Genomic DNA, 20,495 nt, shown 5'->3' on the forward strand with positions numbered 1-20,495 from the left:
CTCAGCCTGTGCCAGCAGCCGCCCCTCCCTTCCTTCTGTCCCAGCTCCCCCTCCTCTGCCAGGTTGACTGTAAACAGGGAAGCTGGCACGCAACAACTCCGAAGGTTTCTCAAGCACAGGCTGAGCAGATCCTGTAGTGGCTGGCCGCCGGGTGCCAAAGGGAGGTGCACAGCATTTTTCTAACTTCTATTGCTCCCCCACCCCACCCCCCACAGTTCCCACAGTGAGTGTGGCTTCTGCTTTACCTACTTTCAGCAAGTCCTTGTCCCTCACTTTTTGGTCTCCTCATGCCCTATTTCTGGGAGATTGTCTTCTCACTGTCCTCACAACCTTCACCCTTTGTCCTGAGCCATACTGGGTGCTCCTTCCTCTCCAGTTCCATCACCTTGTCATCTGTAAAGCCTCATCTCCTGGCCAGTCACAGGCCACCTCCTGCAGTAAGCTACCATGTTCCCTGGATCAGTCTGAGCTGTCTTCCTGCTCACTCCCTTGAGGACTGGTCCATTTCAGGTCTCTGTTCTCTCTCTCTCAAGCATCCCATTATGTCAAAGAACTCTTCTGTTGAGGGCTGGGTGTGGCTCTGAGGGATCAGAGTTCTGACTGCATGCTTCCATGAGGCTACATAGCAGGTGAAATGATGCGAGCTTCCGCCCCGGACCCCACTGTTACTTTTCTGTGTGATAAACACTAGGTATTAAAAATGCTACCATTGTGGGCAATTAGGTGTGATGGTTAACTTCGACTGCCAGCTTGACAGGACTTAGAAGCAGCTAGGAAATATACTCAGCCCTCTCAACTCCTGTCACCCCCATGCCTTTGCTACCACACCGCAATCTCAAATCACGATCCAAAATAAACTTTCCCTTTGCCAAGCACTTCATCATAGCAACGAAAAAGTAACTAATACAGAAATGGGCACCAGGAGTGGAGTTGTGACTACAAACCTGGCCATGTGGTTCTTAGGCATCTGCAACTGGTTTGTGAGAGGAATGAGGAAGAGTTTTTCAGCTGCAGTCTGGAGGAGCCCTAGATTGGGGTAAGGAGAGTGGCATTGGCCCTTCTGGTGGAAGACGAGAATGCTGAAGAGATACCTGGACAGTTGAATCCCCAGCACATGACGTGTCAGAGGGAAACAAGGACTTTATGATGAAATGGGCTAGACGTGATTCATATTATATTCTGGAAAAGAATCTGAATTTATTCTGCCTGTGTCCTGAGCATTTGAGTGAGAATGAATTTAGAAGTGATGGACTGATCTGTTTGGCAGAGGCAATCTCATGGCAGGTGTGGTGGTTTGAGCGAGAATGGCTCCTGTAGCCTCATATGTTTGGATGCTAGGAGCTTAGCTGGTGGAACTGTTTGGGAAGGATTAGGAGGTGTGGCCTAGTTAGCGGAGGTGTGTCACTGGGGCTGGGCTCTGAGGTTTCAAAGGACTTGCACCATTCCCAGTTCTCTCTCTCTCTCTCTCTCTCTCTCTCTCTCTCTCTCTCCTTCTTCCTGTTTGTGGATCTGTATATGAGCTTTCAGCTGCTACTCCAGCACCATGCCTGCCTGCCTGCTGCCATGCACCTGCCATGGCTCTAACTTTGCAACTGTGAGCCCCAAATAGACTCCTCTATAAATTGTCTCTAGTTGTGATGTCTTATCACTGCAATAGAAAAGTAATTAAAGCAGCAGAACAGCATTCAGGCTGTAGCATAGTTACTGCTCACTGATCTTATGCAGTGAGAGAGAGCAGCATGCATGCAGAGCAAAGATACGAAAAATCTATAGTTTGTCAGAGAGAGGGAGTTTAACGTTACAGTCAAAGCAGGGTTGGAAAGAGCTGGGGATGTTAGAGAGGTTAGGGTGATCATAAAGAAATATGGCACTCTGCACTGGGACTATAGGAAATGGGTCTGAAGGCAAGACCACCCACCCATCCAACTCTCCAACTTGTGGTGTTTTTTTTTTTTTTTTTAAAAGATTTATTTATTTATTATACATACAGTGTTCGGCCTGCATGTGTCCCTGCAGGCCAGAAGAGGGCGCCAGATCTCATTACAAGTGGTTGTGAGCCACCATGTGGTTGCTGGGAGTTGAACTCAGGACCTCTGGAAGAGCAGTTGGTGCTCTTAACCTCTGAGCCATCTCTCCAGCCCCCAACTCTCCAACTTGTAAAAATGCAAATTCATTTGAAAGAAGAGAGCCTGCAGCAGAAGGAGCCAGACCACATCTCAAGCTGACAGCAGAACTTGGCAGCAGCATCCACATGTTGCTAGTTTTAAGGGCATGCAAAGTGCAAGAGCTACAGGGCCATGGGTATTTGCACCAAGGTCCTAGAAAGCTGTTGAGGCCAGGTCATGTGTGGCAGGTTTGAATCCCCTTCAAGGAGGCCCTGAGAAGCTGTTGCATGGAACTCTGAGGGTAAAGCTTAAGTTGTGATGGAGGTGCTAGGACCATGAATATCTGTTGAGGAAAGCTGTATGCACAGTGTGGAGTTAGCTCAAGACAGGTGCTTACATGTGCTGCAAGTGGCGGAACAAAGAGACAGAGCCACCCAAGCCCGTTGGCACCTCTGCATCCCTGCCTGGCTACCTGGTCCCAGATGCCAGAGCTCCAGGATGTGTTTCCCCTGCAGATTCTGGTCCTGCCTTGGCTTGTTCTTCCCTTCTTGTGTCCCTTGCATCCCTTTTGGAATAGAAACACTTGTTCTGTGCCATCGTGTATTGAAAGGGTGTCATTTAAAAAAGTTGGCTCTTTCAGTCAAGAGTTTGTCCGATCTCCACACTTTGGCCAACTGCCGAAAAGTGAAGACTTTAGGAACTCGTGGAGATAGACTAAACCCAGTGCACACTATGAGATGAACATAAGCACTTAGAGACCAGGGGTGGAATACTGTTGATTGAAAGTGACATGTTTATGTGTCAAGTTAGCGGGAGTGGTGATGCTGAGTAGCCTTGATTGTCACCTTGAAGGGGGGGATGCTGGATAACCTCAACAGTCCCCTTGATGGGGGGGATGCTGGATAGCATCAACAGTCCCCTTGATGGGGGGGATGCTGGATAACCCCGACTGTCACCTTGATTTAGAATCACCCCTACTATATTTATACTCTGTGCAGAGCTCTCGGGGCATTTCCCGAGTTTTACATAAGGAGGGAGGGTGACAGCAATCCGTGGGCTGGGGGCCCAGACTGAAGAAAAATGAGAATGAGAACTAAATTCCGTGCTCCCCCAGCTTCCCGACTGAGGATGCAGTGTGACCAGCCACCTCACTTCTGGGGCTTCCACAGACGGACTTCCCACCAAGCTGGCCTGCACCTTCCTGCAATCAGCTCAAAGAAATCTTTCCCTCCTCACCTTGCTTCTGCTACACGCTTTGTCCTGGAAAAGTCAGTGGCACAGTGGGCAAACGGCTTTCTGAGAGTCTATAATTATTACAAATAAAGGCTCAATGGAAGCTCTATGAGCAGAATGGGACTTTTCTGAGTGGTTCATGCTGCGGAGGCCTCTCCTTGCTCCGGCGTACCTTTGATGCCCTCTCAGACCTACTTCTACCTTGCACCATCCACCCCCTGAAGGACTTACTGCCCACCCGAACAAGTATTTTGAATTTGAAAGAAAAGCTCTCATAGGAGAGAGCTTAACCAGAGAAAGCACAGATGTTGTAGGCTGTGGAGCCCAGAGGAAAGCTGTGTTAATGGTGGACCCATGCCTGTGGACACCAGCCCCAGTGCCTACCCCTTCCCTTTTGAGGTTCCCATTTTGCTGCACATTGAGGACAAGGACAGAATGGGGTGAGTTGGTGCTGCTGGGACCAGTTCCCTTCTTTATTTCAGTGAGACACACACGCACACACATATGCACACACACACTCACACACACATGACACACACGTCAGAGAGTATGTTGGGACCAAAGTCATTTGGTACAGTCTCTGAGCTGAGGGCAGGTGGAGAGGAGCATGCTGTGCCCACTCCTTCTCTTCCAGGCCTGCTCAGTACAGTCCACAGGGGCCAGGAGGTTGGGGTAGTGCTGTGCTGGGGACTCAGTGTCACATGGGGACGGGACTCTTAAGTGTCAGCTTTCTTGCCACTTTGGCCAGGGCTGCCTACTTTCTGTTGTTCTAGCCTGATGTAGGGCTCAAACGCTGAGGACCCCAGTTTGTAGTTGGCAGGCAAGTCCAGGAGCGGAGCTGTGGAAAAGCAGATGGCTGGCAGAGGGGACGATGCTGAGGCCGAGGGCACTGGATTGAGGCTTGGGGAGGAGTTCCTGGGGTCACCCAAGGAGGTGCCCCTGTGGCAGGCAGGAAGGCCTGGCAGGCCCGGGGTCAGTGCCAGGAGGCTGGGGGCCCTGGGCACGGAGAGCAGCCGGCCCTGTTCCAGAAGTCGCAGAACGCTGGAGGTGGCAAAGGCCTCGGAGGCAGAAGAGGATGCCCGCTTCTCCAGGTCTCTGCTCTGGTCCTTCTTCTGCTTGGTGCGGCGATTCTGGAACCAGACTTTCACCTTGGGGCAGAGGGCACACAGGGATTCCGGAAGGAGGAAGGGAAGGGCCAGGAGGAGGAGCCAAGAGAAAAGGAGATGGAGATCAGAGGAGGGGTGGAGTGGGGTGAAAGGGCACAAGGGGTAGGGGAGAGCAGAGGGAGAAAGAAGAGCAGACTGTTAGTGTCACCTCACAACAACCCGGACCGAGGAACTGACTGGAGACCTCAAGTCTCAAAGTATAGACACCCCTTCGCTGCTGCTCTGACTCTGGCCTATGGGTGCATGTTGGCAGATGGGAGGTAGAGTCTGGGGGTCCTTTGAAGGATCGGATTGCCACTTCATGGCCAACACACTTTGCTCTTAGCCAGGTATCTGGTCTTAGACATCACTTATGTGTAGGTAATTCCCAACACTGCCTTACGCCAGACCTCTAAACTGAGATCCAAGCCAATCAACCAACTGTCACTTATTTATTTGTATTTATTTAGACAGGGTCTCATGATCCCAGACTGGCCTTGAATTTGTTATGTAGTTGAGGGTGACCTTGAACTTCTGAACCTTCTGCTGGGATTACAGTGCTAAATTATAGGCCTACACCACCACATCCAGTAATATACATTGCCAGGGACGCAACCCAAGGCTCTGGGCACGCTGGACAAATACTCTGCCAACAGAGTGTCTGTCACACATGAGCAGGGACAGAATGTGGAGGAGGCTCGGTGGCCCTGAGGCCCTGAAGGGGAAGGCTGGGGAGATCTTCTCATCCTTTCCGGCTCTCATAGGACCTCGGAGGTTCGGGCACTTGAGTGGCTCCAATAGAAGGAAGTGAGAGAGGCCCCGAAGTCACGACTCTGTAGTGGATAGGCATCCCAGCATTGGCCTGGAAGTTCCAACCCCCACTGAGGCTTTGATAATGGTCACGCCCACAAGGCGGGGCAGAGGAGGAAGCGGAAGACCAAGGATCGGGAAGAGGTCGCTTTTTTGGTTCCCGGACTCCGGACGCGAGAGGTAGACCGAGCAGAGTTCTCCAGAGAACACCGCCGGACTGCGCTATACCCTTGCCAGACCCTGTAACCTACCCCTTCATTTGTAAGTACCCCACAAAATAAACCTCCCTTTTAACTACGTGGAGTGGCCTTAATAATTTCACCAATACGACTCCTGTGCTGGGGAAGCTGAATGTCTCACAGGGAAAGGTACAACCCATTTGGGGGTGACAATGACCAGGGGTATGGCAAATGCAGAATGACAAAATTGGGGGACCGTGCTCCCCACTACACCCTGCCGTGGCAGAGTTCTATGAGCAGAAGGAGAGGGAGACATGGGAAGGGTCTCCCAGCAGGCAGACCCTAGACGTGGAGAGAAGGCTAAGGGGAGGCTGGGGCTAGGACCTGGCATTCTACTTGACATCATGGACTCTTAAGCCTGACTGCGCACAAATTTCCTGTGAACATTGTAAATCTTTTCTGTCTGAGTTGGGTCAGGATGGAGACATCAGGATTTCTTTTCTTTTTAAATTTATTTTCTGTGCATTGGTTCAGTGAAGGTGTCAGACACCCTAGAAGTGGAGTTACAGACAGTTGTGAGCTACCATGTGGGTGCTGGAAATTGAACCCAGGTCCTCTGAAAGAATAGCCAGTGTTGCTAAGCCATCTCTCCAGTCTCTTCTGCCCTGGCGTTGGGAATTCCAGAAAACCCTGTGGGCGATTCCAATGTGCTGCAGCACCTTCAAAACCCGAGCCTCTGTGTTTCTCATCATTGATCCCAGGGCTTCTGGAGGCTGGTTCATGGGGCTCAGTGACTTCTCACCAAGAAGTCTTTTGTTCCTCATGCTGCTTGTACTGATTCTTTCAGACTCTGCTCTGTCTCTCTTTGGGAAGCCATTGCTGGCTGACTCCTGGAAGGGCCAGGCATTGTCCTGTGGGGTGTTTCCCAGGAACTGACTGCCTCACTGGGCTCCTTAGTGCTCTGCAGAGGGTCTCTGCAGGCTGCCATCTTGGATCCCTGGATCTCAAGGAATGCTTGGTGGCTTCATGTCCTGATATTTTGCTGGGCCATAAAGGCCCACAGCAGGAGCATGGTTTCCAGGACTATCTTTTTTTCTGGGAGAATATCTCTTTGGGCCTGAGGTTAGTGCTCGATTCTAAGGCTTGTTCATTTGAAAATGAAAGTGCCATTAATAATTTAGGAATCAGACAAGGTCTCCCTGTGAAGCCCAGGCTGGCTTTGAACTCTGCATCCCCCTGCCTCAGCCTCTTGGATGCAGGGATGACAGGCATGCACTAGACCTTCGTCCTTCAAAGGCCACTTCCTGGAACCATGGGCTCATACAGAATCTGGATGTCTGAGTGTGAAGGCGGCTTGGTTTTTCCTGGGCTAGGTCCCTCTAGTCCGCTGCTTTGGACTTCCAGGGCAGGGGCAATGTCCTGGGACTGCAGACAATTGCTGAAGAGCCAGCGTGGCACTTATTTGACCTGGTGACTCTGTCAGTCCTGGGGTTTGGCACTTGTCCTTAGCCCGCCGTCCCTTGGCCAGTTGAGGGAGAGGACTACCGAGTCAGGCTCTCTCACCTTTCCTTCCATCTAAATCTCATCTCTTCCCATTTCCGGTTTGTTTATGTGGTTTGAGACAGGGTCTCATGTAGCCCAGACTGGCCTCAAGCTCACTTTGTAGCCAAGGATGACCTTGAACTTCTGACCCTTTGGCCTCCACCTCAAGAAGGGTGAAGAAACTCTCCTCTGTCTCCCAATTCCACATAGGGGTATGGGGATTGCAAATGCTCACATTCGGGTTTTCAATGTGTTTTCTGGGGATTTGAATTCAGGTTGTTATGTTTGCCCAGCAAGTGCTTTTACCCACTGAACCTTCTCCCATTTTTCTCCTTGCTTCTTGCCTTCCTCTCTTCCTCCTTCCTTCCTCTCTTCCCCTTTCCTTCCTCTTCCCCTCGTCTCTTCCTTTCCTTCCTCTTCCTCTTTCCTTCTTCTTCCTCTTTCCTTCCTTCCTCTCTTTCCTTTCTTTCTTCCTCTTTTCTTCCTCTCTGTCTCTTTCCTTCCTCTCTTCCTTCTTCCTTTCTTCTTCATCTTTTGAATTGTGTTTGCTCTGAGATAGGGTCTCGCTGTGCAGTCTGGGCTGGCTTCCAATCCTCTGCTCCAGCCTCCACCCCCTGAGTGCAAGGACTGCAGGCATGTGTCACCACTCACAGCCCAGCCTCTTGTTGACACTATTGGCCCTGCCTTACCCGTGGCTCTAAGTTTTCCCCTCATATGTGTATGTTCCTCCTCAGTCATGCCTCCCATGTCAGCTCTTGGCCTCATACACCAAGGCAGTCACCAGATACCAGCACCAAATGGTGGAAACCTGGCCTGACTCTCACCTGGGTCTCAGAGAGGTCCAGCTGGCGGGCCAGCTCCGTGCGCTCTCGGCCCACCACATACTGGCAGCGCTGGAACTCCATCTCCAGGCGATACAGCTGCTCTGCCGTGAAGGAGGTGCGGGTCCTCTTGGGTCGGTCAAGGTCCAGGCCCTTGGGCAGGACAATTTCTCTAATGGTCCCCTTGGCATCTGCAAGGGCCATGAAGGGAGCCAGGTTAATTCACTGCGTTAGATCATCTGTGTGTTTTTTGTGTTTTTGGTTTTTTGAGATCTGTGTTTTTTTTTTATTTCCTCTTCCTCTTCCTCCATCTTCTTACAGAATTTCACTGTATAGGCCAGGCTGACCTTGAACTCATGGCCTGGTAAGATCCTATCAAGAATCCTCAGGTCTCTGCCCAAATATTTGATCTCAGAGAACTTGCTAAGCCTGTCTGAGCTGAACTTTCTCAGCAACCTCATGCAAGGAGTCATATGTCATGGGTATGACATATAGGTATGGAGATAAAGATAGATGGACAGATGGATAGGTAGGTAGATAGGTGGGTAGGTAGAGATAGAGGGAAGTCCAGGGGGAGGGAGGGAGGGAGGGGGAGAGAGAGGTGGGAGAGTGAGGTTGGCTGTCATGGCCTGGGCAGAAAGGATTCGCTGCGGCTCACTCAGGATTCTATTCCCTTTGCAGAGTAACTAGCTGGAACAAAAGAGACCAAGTCCTCAAGTCCAGAGAAGATGGATTAGACCTGAGTGTGGTCCGTCACAGAAGGCTTTCTGGAGACACAGAGCCCTAGACCCTCCTGGGGTCCAGAAGGATGTTAGCTAATGTGATACAGAGGGCAGAAGAGAAGCAGGAAACCCTAGGAGGAACCCAAAGGCTGGTACCACCCTGCTAGGCTGCTGGCTTATCTTCCAGCCAGGGAACTAACCCACTCACTGTGTCCCTGTACAGCCAAGCCATCTCAGGCTTTAGCCAATAACTTTCACACAGAACCCTCTTTAGTGCTTTGGGGTCCGTTTAAGAAAGGCCAAAAGCTTACAGCCCACAATCACCACAGAGCACCCCAGAAGGGGGAAATGCTGTAATCTAAGCTCCCACCACCGATGTGAAATCTGTTGGCACAGGTAATAATCAGACAGTGGGATAAGGCAGTACTGTGCCCCGTGGGATCCACCAGGTTCACAAGGAGACCAGCTGCAGTCCCGTACAATGGAGGAGCAGCAGCCTGGAAAGCTTACCACCAGCTCAGCAGGGCATGGTGCTGCACGCCTGCAAACCCAGCACTTGGGAAGTGGAAACAGAAGGACCAGAGTTCAAGGCCAGCCAGGGATACAAAACCCTGTCTCCAAACAAAACCAACAGCAACAATGACAATTGAGCAACTCCTGCTCAGGAAGCCCCTGTAACATGCCATCTCCTGCAGCTGCAAGGATCCCCATTTCCACCAGGGGGTGCAGAAACAGCTTTTGCTATGTGCTGGGAAGCTAGTGGTTACTAAACTGGTTTCTTACATAGTAGTTCTAAGAAGGGTGAAATGGGGCTGGAGATACCACTCAGCAGTGAAAATTGATTGTTGCTTTTGCGAAGAACCTGGGTTCTGTTCCCAGCATCCACATCGGGAGACTCACAACACCTGGAACTTCACCTTTGGGAATCTTACACCCTCTTTTGGCCTCATGGTATGATACACATGTGCACTTATGCCCCCACAGACACATACACATAATTAGAATATATTTTAAAGATATGAAAGCAGGAGACTTGTGGGGAAGAGGGAGGTGTGAGGGTGGGGCTAACAGGGTAGTGGGTTTAGCCCTAACACATTATAAACACGTAAACAGGTAACAGTAGCAACAAAGGGGTCAGGTTCTCCAGCCCCTGCCCCGGGCCAGGGGTTGGTCTTGAGTTTGAACCTTCCCAGTGTCTCCACAGAGATGGAACTGTCATTTCCCTACTTTATAACGAGGAGCAAGTTTTAAGTAACTTCTTGAAGGTCCCACTGTCAGTATTGAATAAACCCTAGAAACACCCTGATTATGCCAAGAGTGGTAGCACACTCCTGTAATCCCACCACTAGGGCAGTGTTAGTAGGAAGACTGCAAGTTCAAGGCTAGCCTAGTCTACACAGTGAGAACCTTTCTCAACAAACAATAACAGCAATAGCAACAAGCAGGGTCTGGAGATGTAGTTCAGCAGAGCACTTGCCTAGCAGGCACAGGGCCCTGGGTTCAATCCCCAATGTGCGAACAACAGCTCCCAGCCACTCCTGTCTCACTTCATGAACATGCTGTGGGACATCCTTAATACAGTTTCAGCCAAGACTTTAGCAATGGGCAAAAAGGAATCTTCTGGAAAAGCCCATTGTTCCCTTGGAGAACATGAGACAGGGTATCTATTTGGGGTTGCTGCCTGCCTTGCAGCCCTAAAGGACTGTAGTGCTCCTTTTAGAATTTCTGCTCCAGATAGGTAGCCTCAGCTCCTTCTTCCCACACCCATGGCATGACCTGACCTTTACGGCTCCTGTTTGCCTCAGTTCAACCTTCAGGGTGTGCTCTGGCTCTGGTCACACCGTCATGTGCAATCAGCCTTGGAAGCAGGTGAGTGTGGGTGGGGATAGGATGGTGTCGGGGAAGAAGGGCATCATTGCTCAGAGGGGACCAAACCCTGCCAGGCCAGGTCCCAACGAGGCTTGGAACCCAGTATCCCTGATGGATGAAGGTCTTGCTATCGGTGTGTTGTGGGGACCATAGGCCTCTTGGGACTGCTTATCACCCTAGGTCCAATAGAATATGGAACCCTTAGGAAGGGGCTGGTTCTGTCTGCTCAGCTTCCACTATTAACAGTGGTGAGATGAGACCAAAGGCTTCCTTCCAACTCCCAGAGAGCCCATCTTCAAAGATGCAGGTCAGACCAGGGTATCTGCAGGGACAGACAGGAGTAAGGGTGCTTAGACCTGGTAGTGTAGGCTTCACACCTTTTCTGGGCAGTTCCCTGAGTCACCTTGAAGTTTCTGAGCCTGAACACCAGGAGGTGAAGCCACACCTGGGCACATCCTCTTCTCTTCCTAGGAGCTAGGAGGCGTACTGCCATCTCTGTGGGTGAGTAAGGTCAGCTTTCTCCCTCAGGGCCACTACACAAGAAAAGCAACCACTGACCACCACCTGGTGTCAAGTCACACAGGAGAACCCAGAGAAACGTGTTCCATATCACCAGTGTTTGAGGAAGCGGTTTTGAGCCACAGTGAGGTACGCCTGCTAGAACAGAAGAAATCACTAATGCTGGGGGTCAGGGAGAACAAAGAGGAAGAGAAAGGAAAAGGCCACAGAGCATGCCAAAGGCCACGGAGGATGCAGACACTGGATCTCTGGTAAAACGTGGTAACTGAGAGAGTAACTGAATAAACAACTCACCGACAACACTGTTTTCCTGAGTGTTTGCCCTGGAGAAGTGAAATCTTACGTCCACACAAAGACCTGTACGCAGCAGCTTTTCTTTTTGCCTTTTTTAAAATTAAGATTTATTTATTTTTATTTCATATATGTGAGTGTTTTGCTTGTATTCATACATGTGTGCCTCAGAGGCCAGAAGAAGTATTTGATTTCTTGGACCTCGTGTTGTAAACTGCCATATGGGTGCTGGGAATCGAACCCAGGTCTTCTAGAAGAGTAGCCAGTGCTCTTCACTGCTGAGCCCTCTTTCCAGGCCCTGTTTGTTTTTGAGATGGGGGTCTCATGATTCTAGGCTGTCTACAAACTATGTAGCTGAAGATGACCTTGAACTCCTGATCTTTTTGCTGGAATTATAGACATAACCCACCATGTCTGGTTCGCTTGGTTCTCTGAATTGAGCCCAAGGCTTCATGCATGAGAGGCAAGCAATAGACCAACTGGGTTACATCCTGGCCCCAAATTTCCTTTTAATGGCCTCCAAAGGGAAATACGCAAGTGTTTTTTCAGCAGTGGGCTGGTTGGAGAAACTACTCAGAACTGAAGAAGGGTCACTGCTGACAAAGTTGTTGTGTTCAGGGAGCACAGTGAAGAAGCCAGGGCTGGAGAGAAGGCTCAGAGCTTAAGAGCACTGGCTGCTTTTCCAGAAGACCGGGGGTTCAAGTCTCAGCACACCCAGAGCAGATCACAATCCTTGGTAACTAACTCCAGTTCCAGGGGGATCTGATGTCTTCTTCTGGCCTTCCAGGCACTATGTGCATGTGATACACAGACATACTTGCAGGCAAAACACCCATTTACATAAAAAAATAGAAGCCAGTTCCCAGATGTCATGTACACAAGCTTCTGTTTATATAACATCAGAATGATGAACTGATGGAGGGGGAGGGCAGAGCAGTGACTGCCAGGGACTGGGACAGATGAATGATTTGACCACACAAGGGGAGCACTGCAAAGCCCTTTGTGGGCCAGGTGTAGTGGTGTGTGACTTTAATTCTAGCATTTGGGAGGCAGAAGTAGTGGATCTCTGTGAGGTCAAGGACAGCCTAGATTACACAGTACAATTCCAGGACAGCCCAGGCTTTACAAAAAAAAAAAAAAAAAAAAAAAAAATACAGAAAGACTGAAGAGATGGCTCAGCAGTTAAGAACACTTGCTGATCTCACAGAGGACTTGGGTTCAGCTGCCAGCAGCCAGTTCACATCTCACAGCTGCCTGTAACTCCAGCTGTAAGAGAACTGGCACCCATAGTCTCTGAGGACATCCACATTTCTGTGCCCATACACACACACAGATATACACAGAATCAAAAATAAAATATGCCTTGAATTTTTTTAAGAAAGGAAAGAAAAGAGAAGCTATTTGTGGTGGGGTGATGGTTCTGTGTTTCAGCCATCTTCTGGATCCATGCATGTGACAAGGCATCTCAGAACTATGGGAGACAGAGATGAGACACCACACACAGAGATGGAGCTCAGGGAAGGTCTATGGCTCAGTTTCTCAGACTAACCCCCTGGCAGTTTTCTATGTGATTTTCTTGTTTGTTTTTTAATTTTGTTTTGTGTTTTTGAGACAAAATTCTCCTGAAGTCCAGGTTAGCCTGGAACTCTCTATGTAGCCCGAGCTGGTCTTGAACTTTTGACCCTCCTTGATTCTGCCTCCTACGTGCTGGGATTGCGTGTGTGGAGCGCCATTCCTGATTGTCTCCTGGATTTGATAATGTGCTGTGGATATTTGTGAGATGCTCCCGACAAGGGATGCCAGGCTGGCTGGTGGCTACTTGAGATCTTTCTGCACTAATCTTACAACTTATTGTGGGCCTGTTGTTGATTTCAAAATATGAAGTTCACCACCACAAAAACAAACCACAAAAGCCAGGGTGAGCTGTTGTCAGCCAACACACAGAGTCACCAACAGAGAGGGAACATAGGAATGGTTCCCCGTGTCTCTGTGCACCCGTGGGCTGTAAGATGATTTAAAACAGCACACGAGAAATGCCCACCATTTCAAAACTTATTTTAATGTTTACTAGAAAAAACTTAACCCATGTGAGGTTAAATTTGAATGAGACTATCTCCCAGGGGCTTGGATGTTTGCATACTTAGCCCCCAGGTGGAGGTGCTGTTTGGGTAGGTTTAGGAGGTGTGGCTTTGCTGGAGGAAGTATGTCACTGGGGGCGGGCTTTGAGGTTTCAAAAGAATCTGAGAATTCCTAGAACGAACACACTTTCTACCAAGTGATTGCAGCTCAAGATGTGAGGTCTCAGTTTGCTAATCCAGCTGTCATGCCTGCCTGTGGCTATGCTTCCTTGCCAGGATGGTGACAAACTCTAATTGCTCTGGAACCACAAGCCCAAATAAACCCTTCCTTTTGTAAGCTGCCTTGGTCATGGTTTCTTATCACAGCAACAGAAAAGTCACTAATGGACCATGATTTTACATGGCTAGGGTGAGGCTAAAGTGAACATTTAATTTTCGAGGTGTAGAGACCATGGCTCAGCACATAAAGTTGCTTGCTGCCAAGCCCGATTACCAGGGTTCAATTTCTAGAAGGAGCACACACACACACACACACACACACACACACACACACACACACACACACACACACAGTGGAAGAGAATCAGCTCCTGAAATTCACCCTCCGACCTTCACATATGCCTCCCCCAATTAATAAATGTCAAGAATGCACTGCACTAAAATATTGGGTAAAGAAGTGGAGCGCAAAGCCCGGGGTTCCTTCCTCAGCTCAAAAAAAAAAAAAAAAAAAAAAACCCAAAACAAACAAACAAACAAAAACATCAGAAGCAAACTTCTGTCCACCAGGGTTCTCCCATTGTGCTGTAAGCCTGTATTTAAGACCTCCTCCCTCCTTCAATAAACAGCATTTGGCATTCAACAAGAAGAAGAAGAAGAAGAGGAAGAAGAAGAAGAAGAAGAAGAAGAAGAAGAAGAAGAAGAAGAAGAAGAAGAAGAAGAAGAAGAAGAAGAAGAAGAAGAAGAGGTGGTCAAGATCATGATGGGGAAACCCACAGAGACAGCTGACTGATGCTAGTTGGAGCTCACTGACTCTGGACTGACAGCCCGGGAACCTGCATGGGACCTAACTAGGCCTGCTGAATGTGGGTAACAGCTATCTGTTTGTGGGTTCCCTGGCAGCAGGACCAGGACTTATCCCAGGTGCATGAACTGGCCTTTTGGAGCCCATTCCCTGTGGTGGGATACCTTGCTCAGCCTTGATACAATGGGGAGGGGCTAGGCTCTCCTTCAACTTGGTATGCCAGACTTTGTTGACTACCATGGGAGGCCTTACCCACTCTGAGGAGTGGATGGGGGTAGAGTGGGAGGGAGGGGGAACTGGGGTTAGTATGTAAAATGAAAAAAAAAATTTAATAAAAATAAAGTGGAGTGTGAATGTGACAGGAATGGACTGGTGTTCAGATGGCAATCCCAGAATAGGCAATCAGATGGAGGGTACACTCACTGTCAGACATGTGTGGACAGCAGTGGAGCAGTGGTTAGGGCCATTCTAAAACTATCCACCGCCAGCCTGCCCCGCATGTGTGTGCAGTACCCACAGAAGCCAGAAGAGGTTGTTGGATCCCCTAGAGCTGGAGTTAGACATGGTTGGTTGGGAGCCACTCAAAATGAGTGCTAGGGACTGACTTTTGGTCCTCTACAAGAGTGGCGAGTGCTTTTAACTGCTGGGCCATTCCTCCAGCCAGTAAGGCACAGTCCAATGAGGACTTATAATAGAGCTTATAATAGAGCTTAAATAGACTGGTGGCCACAAATCATCTATTTGGAATAAAACTAAGTGAAAACTTTTTCTCACACCAAAAATATCAAGTTTCAAGTAAACTGCAGAGGAAGTGATCTATTATAAAATGGTGAATAAAAAATGGTAAAAAGATTAATATGGTAAAGACATTACAAAAATATAGTAGATACTTCCTTTTTTCTTTCAGATTTATTTTATTTTATTTCTATGTGTATAAGTGTTTGGCTACATGTATGTCTGTGTACCATGTGTGGACCTGGTGACCTAGGAGCACAGAAGAGTATTAGATCTTCTGGAACTTGAGTTATAGAGAGTTGTGAGCTGCCATGTGGGTCCTGGGAATTGAACTCAGGTTTCTGTTCTTAACTGCTGAGCTGTCTCTCCATATCCAGGACACTTTCCTATGACCTTGCTTGTTAGGAGCTTGCCTGTTTTTCAACACAGGGTATCTTATCTCTGGCTGTCCTGGAACTTGCTCTATAGACCAGAGCAAACTGGTCTCAAACTCACAGAGACCCGCCTGCCTCTACCTCCAGAGTGCCAGGACTAAAGGCATGTGACACCATGCCCCATTCTATTAGGAGCTTTCTAAGCAGACAGAACACAGGAGACTGGAAGAAAAACAAAGGATGTGTCTGACTCCATTAAACTGGAAAGCTTGTCTGAGCAAAACACCAAAGACCAAAATATTCAAAAAACACTTGGGTGGAAATACTGTTGAGAAGAAACAGCTCTGTGGGCAAGAGGATTGCTGCATGAGCATGGGGAACTGAGTTCGAATTCCAAGCACCAATCTCGGTAGGAGTGGGGGCCTAGACAGGTGGGTCCCTGGAGCTCACTGGCCAGCCAGATAAATAAATGGATGAGTTCCAGGTTTAAAACAAGGTAAAGCGGCTGGAGAGAAGGCTCATCAGTTAAGAGCACTTCCTGCTCTTGCAGAGGATCCAGCTTTGGTCCCAGCACCCACATGGTGGCTCATAACCATGTGTAATGTCAAGTTCTAGGGGATCCAAAGTCCTCTCAGGCTTCTGTGAGTTCTCTACCTGTGTGGTGTATGTATATGTATGCAGGTAGATACTCACACAAAACAAAAAATAAATAATAACAACACATGGAGAACGATTGTGGAAGATACCTAATGTTGACTTCTGGTCTCTACCTATGCATGTATGATACCTCATAGCCACACATACACAAACTAAAACCTCAAAACATAGGCTTGCATGGCAGTGCACACCTTTAATCTCAGCACTCAAAAGGCAGAGGCAGGTGGATCTCTGTGAGTTCCATGCTTCTATGAGTAGCAAGCCTGAGCTACACAGTGAGACCCAGTCTCAAAGAAACAATAACAATGAAAAATTCTTTTTCAAAGCATCCTCAGTGTTACCCACAGGGAGATGACTGAACACACTGTGACCCACACTATAAAACATCTGGTAGAAGTGAAAAAGAGTGAGGTAATGATCATGTGTCCTGACACTAAGTGCGAGAAAGTAACTTATAAAATAACACATTTAGGGGGCTGCAGAGATGGGTCAGCAGTTAAGAGCACTTGCTGCTCTTGCAGAGGACCCTGATTCAGTTCCCAGCACTCACATGGCAGCTCACAACCATCTGCAACTCCAGTTCCTGGGAATCCGAAGCCTCTTCTGACCTCCCCAGGTACTCCATGCATGTGGTACACATACATACATGCATGGTGCAGATGCATACACACATGCAAAACTGTTATACACATAAGATAAAGTATTGTCGGAAAACACGTTAAAAATAAATAACATGTACAGTATTATCCCATCTATGCAAATAAGAAAAGTCATATCTATTTAATGGATCAATAGATATTTATCAGTGTGCCAAGCACTGTTCTAGAATCTGAGGTCATAGGGACCAGCAAAGTAGACAAGGTTCTGTTTCCAGAGGTCCTGTGTGGGCAAGGGGGGGAGAAGTAATAAATTTAAATTAATTTTAATTCAATAAAAAAGAAATTTTAAACAAAACAACAAGGTAACAGTGGGAGCAGAGAAGATAATAAAACAAACCTGGAAGTTACAGACCCAATCTCTGGCCAAATGGGCCCCTCTGGCCCCTCCCACGGGACCAGTGACCTCCCTTGCTTCACTTCCTACCTCGCTCCAGGAAGGCCCTTTTCTGTAAGAAGCTGCTTGTTTGTGTGAGGCTTTGTTGTTATTCATTTTCATTTTGTTTTTATGAGACAAGGTCGTGCTCTGTAGCCCAGACTGGCCTTGAACTCAGCAATCTTCCTGCTCCAGCCTCTGGAGTGCTGGGTTTACAGGCCCATACCACCATGCCTTGCTTTAATGTGTTGACTTCTAACTGAGACAAGATTCTTCCTGCCTTGATCCAGAAATAGAATGTTGCCACTATAAAAATTCCTTGTGAAAAATTCACTCTCGTGTCTACTGTGGAAATTTAAATAGTTAAGGAAAAGCCTTTCAAAAAGAGGCAGCCGGGTGGTGGTGATGGCGGCAGCGGAGCCACACACCTTTGATCCCCACACTGGGGAGACAGAAAGGTGGATCTCAGAGTTCCAGGCCAGCCTGGGCTACACAGAGAAACCCTGTCTCAGGGGAAAAAAGAGGCAAAATTTAACATGTTGGAGACCCCTGCCCATCCAATTTTATTGCAATCAACAGATGGATGGACAGAGAAAATGTAGTGGATATCCACAATGGAGTTTTGTGCGGCCAGAAATAAAAATCAACTTAGGAAATTTGCACGAACATGGATGCAAACAGAAACCATAGTATTAACTGAAATAAGCCAAATTCAGAACACAAATGCTATGTTTCCCTCATCTCTGGATATATTATGTAGATATATGAAAGTATGTATGTACATACAAGTGTAAACAGGATTGGAAGCAGAAGCATGGGTTGGGGCAAATGGGAATAACTGAAGGGAGAGTAATGGAAAGGAGGGAGAAACTGGTCAAAGTCCATGATACATGTGTATGAAAATGTCCTTTGTGTATACGTATGTGTGGGTATCCAAGTGTGTGCCGGACGGCCAGAGGTCCATGACAGGTATCTTCTGCTATTATTTCCACCTTAGTTTTTCAGATAGAATCTCACAATGAACCCGGAGCCCATGGATTGGTTAGAATGTTGGCAAACTCCAAGAATCCTCCTGTCTCCACTTCCTGGCACAGGGATCACAGTCCCCCTTCGCCCCCACCATGGGTGCTTTACTGAGAATCATCTCTCCAGCCTCAAACCCATCACCATGCACAGTGACTATATGACAGAGCTGGGTGTGGTGGCACACTTGAGAGTCAGACTCAGGAAGACCTCTGTGAATTCAAGGCCAGCCTGGTCTACATAACGAATTCCAGGACAGCCAAGGCTATACATAGAGAGGCCCTGTGTGAAACAAATAAACAGATATATGCTTTGTATTTACAATGTTGCACACACACACAAACACACACACACACACACACACACACACACACACACACCCCAAAAACAGAAAGAAGAGATGATGCGTACACAGCCACACAGCAAAATCTGTTCTGACTCCAGACTCACTAAAGTGGTGTGACTCCGAGGAGACCCTCAAAGCAGATCCACATGCCCTCAGGGATCCTGAATATTCTACAAAGATGGCATTTCAAATTAGTTGGAGGAAAGACAGGACTGTTAAAGACACAGGCCTTGGACAGTTAGCTCATTGTTGGCAATAAGGCGATCCATCTAACATTGCATACAGTACCAAATTAACACTTAAACATGAAAAACGGATCCTCAAAAATCAAGGAAAAACACAAAAAGCATTCAGAGGAAAGCAATGACCCATAGAGTACTTCTGAGCAAGTGCTTCTGCAGGGGGTGAGAGAGTTAAACACAGACCCAGAGAAGAGTCTCCGAGTCCGGACACACCAGGCTGCCAAAAGCTGGCCAGTACGGTGGAAAACTGAACAAATTATCCAGAGAAGAAACTAAGTGGTTAACTAAAATGAGAAGTGTCGGCTGGAGACATGGCTCAGTGGTTGAGCACTGGCTGCTCTTTCAGAGGATAGGGGTTCAAGTCCCAGCACTACATGGCAGCTCACAGCTGTCCAGGACTCTGGTTCCAGGTTATCTGGCACCCTCTTCTGACCTCCATAGATGCTGCACACACATACGGTGCACAGACACACATGCAGGCAAAACACTCATATACATAAAGTAAAAATAAACAAATTTTTAAAAATAAAGTAAAATGAGAAAGTGCTCAGGCTCACAGCTAAGTCACAGAAGGGACCAGGGGAGCAGCTTGAGGGTCCTTGGGATTTTTGAAACATTGTATTTCTCAGACGAGGAAAACTGCCGGCCAGAGTCAGAGTAATTAGGTTCTCTGAAGCTGCTAATAGAAACACAAATGGATACAACATGAAAAGTATTTGGGATGGGGGCGGTGGACTGCAGCCCCATTCACAATAGCTAAGATACGGGATCTGCCGAGGTGTCTGTCAACAGATGAACAGATAAATAGAACGAGGTAACACAATGGAGTTTTATTCAGCCATGAAGAAGAATTAAATTGGGGGCTGGTGAGAGCTCGGTGGGTCAAGGCATTTGCCACTGGGTCTGGTGACCTGGTTTCCATCTCCCAGATCCACACAGTGGAAGGACAGAGCAGACTCACAGAAAGTTGTCCTCAGACCGCCATACAAGCACTGTGGCTTGCCACACACGCACACAGAGATTTCTAAAAAAATGGGTTCTCTTAATTAAAGAAGCATGATTAAAATTAAAGAAGTCATTTGCTGGAAAATAGGTGCAGCTGGAGGTTAGTGTACTAACTGAAGTTAAGCAAAATAAGGCGGAATCAGAACAACAAGAAACACTTGTTCTCTCATGCTTTGGGATCCTAGAATCCTTTAGATACACTGGAAACCATATATGTACACACACACAGACACACACACAGACACACACACACACACACACACACACACACACACACACACCACAATGTGAAAGCAGAAGAGGGCTCTTCCAGCCTCTTTGGCCATGGTGGCAGAAGCAAAGATCATCATTCCTTGGAAAGCGTCGCAATAAGATGCTCATGTTGTGCGGCTGCTGTGGCTCTGTGGCCTACCACCTTCAGAAGTCGACCTGTGGCAAATGTGGCTATCCTGCCAAGAGCAGGAGAAAGTATAACCAGAGTGCCAAGGCTAAGAGATGAAGCACTTCAGCACTGGGTGGATGAGGCACCTAAAAGTTGTCTGTGGAAGATTTAGACATGGATTCCGTTTAGGGACATCACCTAAACCCCAGAGGGCAACTGTGCCAGCATCCAGTTCATCTTGAGGATTTCAATCGGTCATAAAATAAATTTTCTGGTTTCAAAAATGAAAAGAAAAGGCAGAAGAGAAACAAGAGGAAAGAGGATGGATGGCAGGGGAGGAGGAGAGGGAACTGAGGGTGTACTG

General features: G+C 48.1%; 2 protein-coding genes across 2 annotated transcripts in view; one reads left to right on the forward strand and one right to left on the reverse strand.

Annotated features, from left to right (window-relative positions):
- Window positions 1–3,869: 3,869 nt before the first annotated feature.
- The window catches only part of Vax2 (ventral anterior homeobox 2), a 28,936-nt gene continuing 12,310 nt past the window's right edge, over window positions 3,870–20,495 (reverse strand). Inside the window, exons 2-3 of the mRNA XM_036181829.1 lie at window positions 7,839–8,026; window positions 3,870–4,486 (exon numbers count right to left, since the gene is read on the reverse strand). Coding sequence (XP_036037722.1) covers window positions 4,055–4,486; window positions 7,839–8,026 — 620 coding nt within the window. The 3' untranslated portion in view covers window positions 3,870–4,054. The remainder of the gene's footprint in view (window positions 4,487–7,838; window positions 8,027–20,495) is intronic.
- LOC118579466 (60S ribosomal protein L37-like) lies at window positions 10,403–20,373 on the forward strand. The gene is given in 3 exon segments (XM_036180750.1): window positions 10,403–10,426; window positions 20,084–20,255; window positions 20,258–20,373. Coding segments are annotated over 3 exon segments (312 nt in total).

The sequence above is a fragment of the Onychomys torridus genome, chromosome 3, assembly GCF_903995425.1.
Source record: "Onychomys torridus chromosome 3, mOncTor1.1, whole genome shotgun sequence".
Classification (NCBI taxonomy): domain Eukaryota; kingdom Metazoa; phylum Chordata; class Mammalia; order Rodentia; family Cricetidae; genus Onychomys; species Onychomys torridus.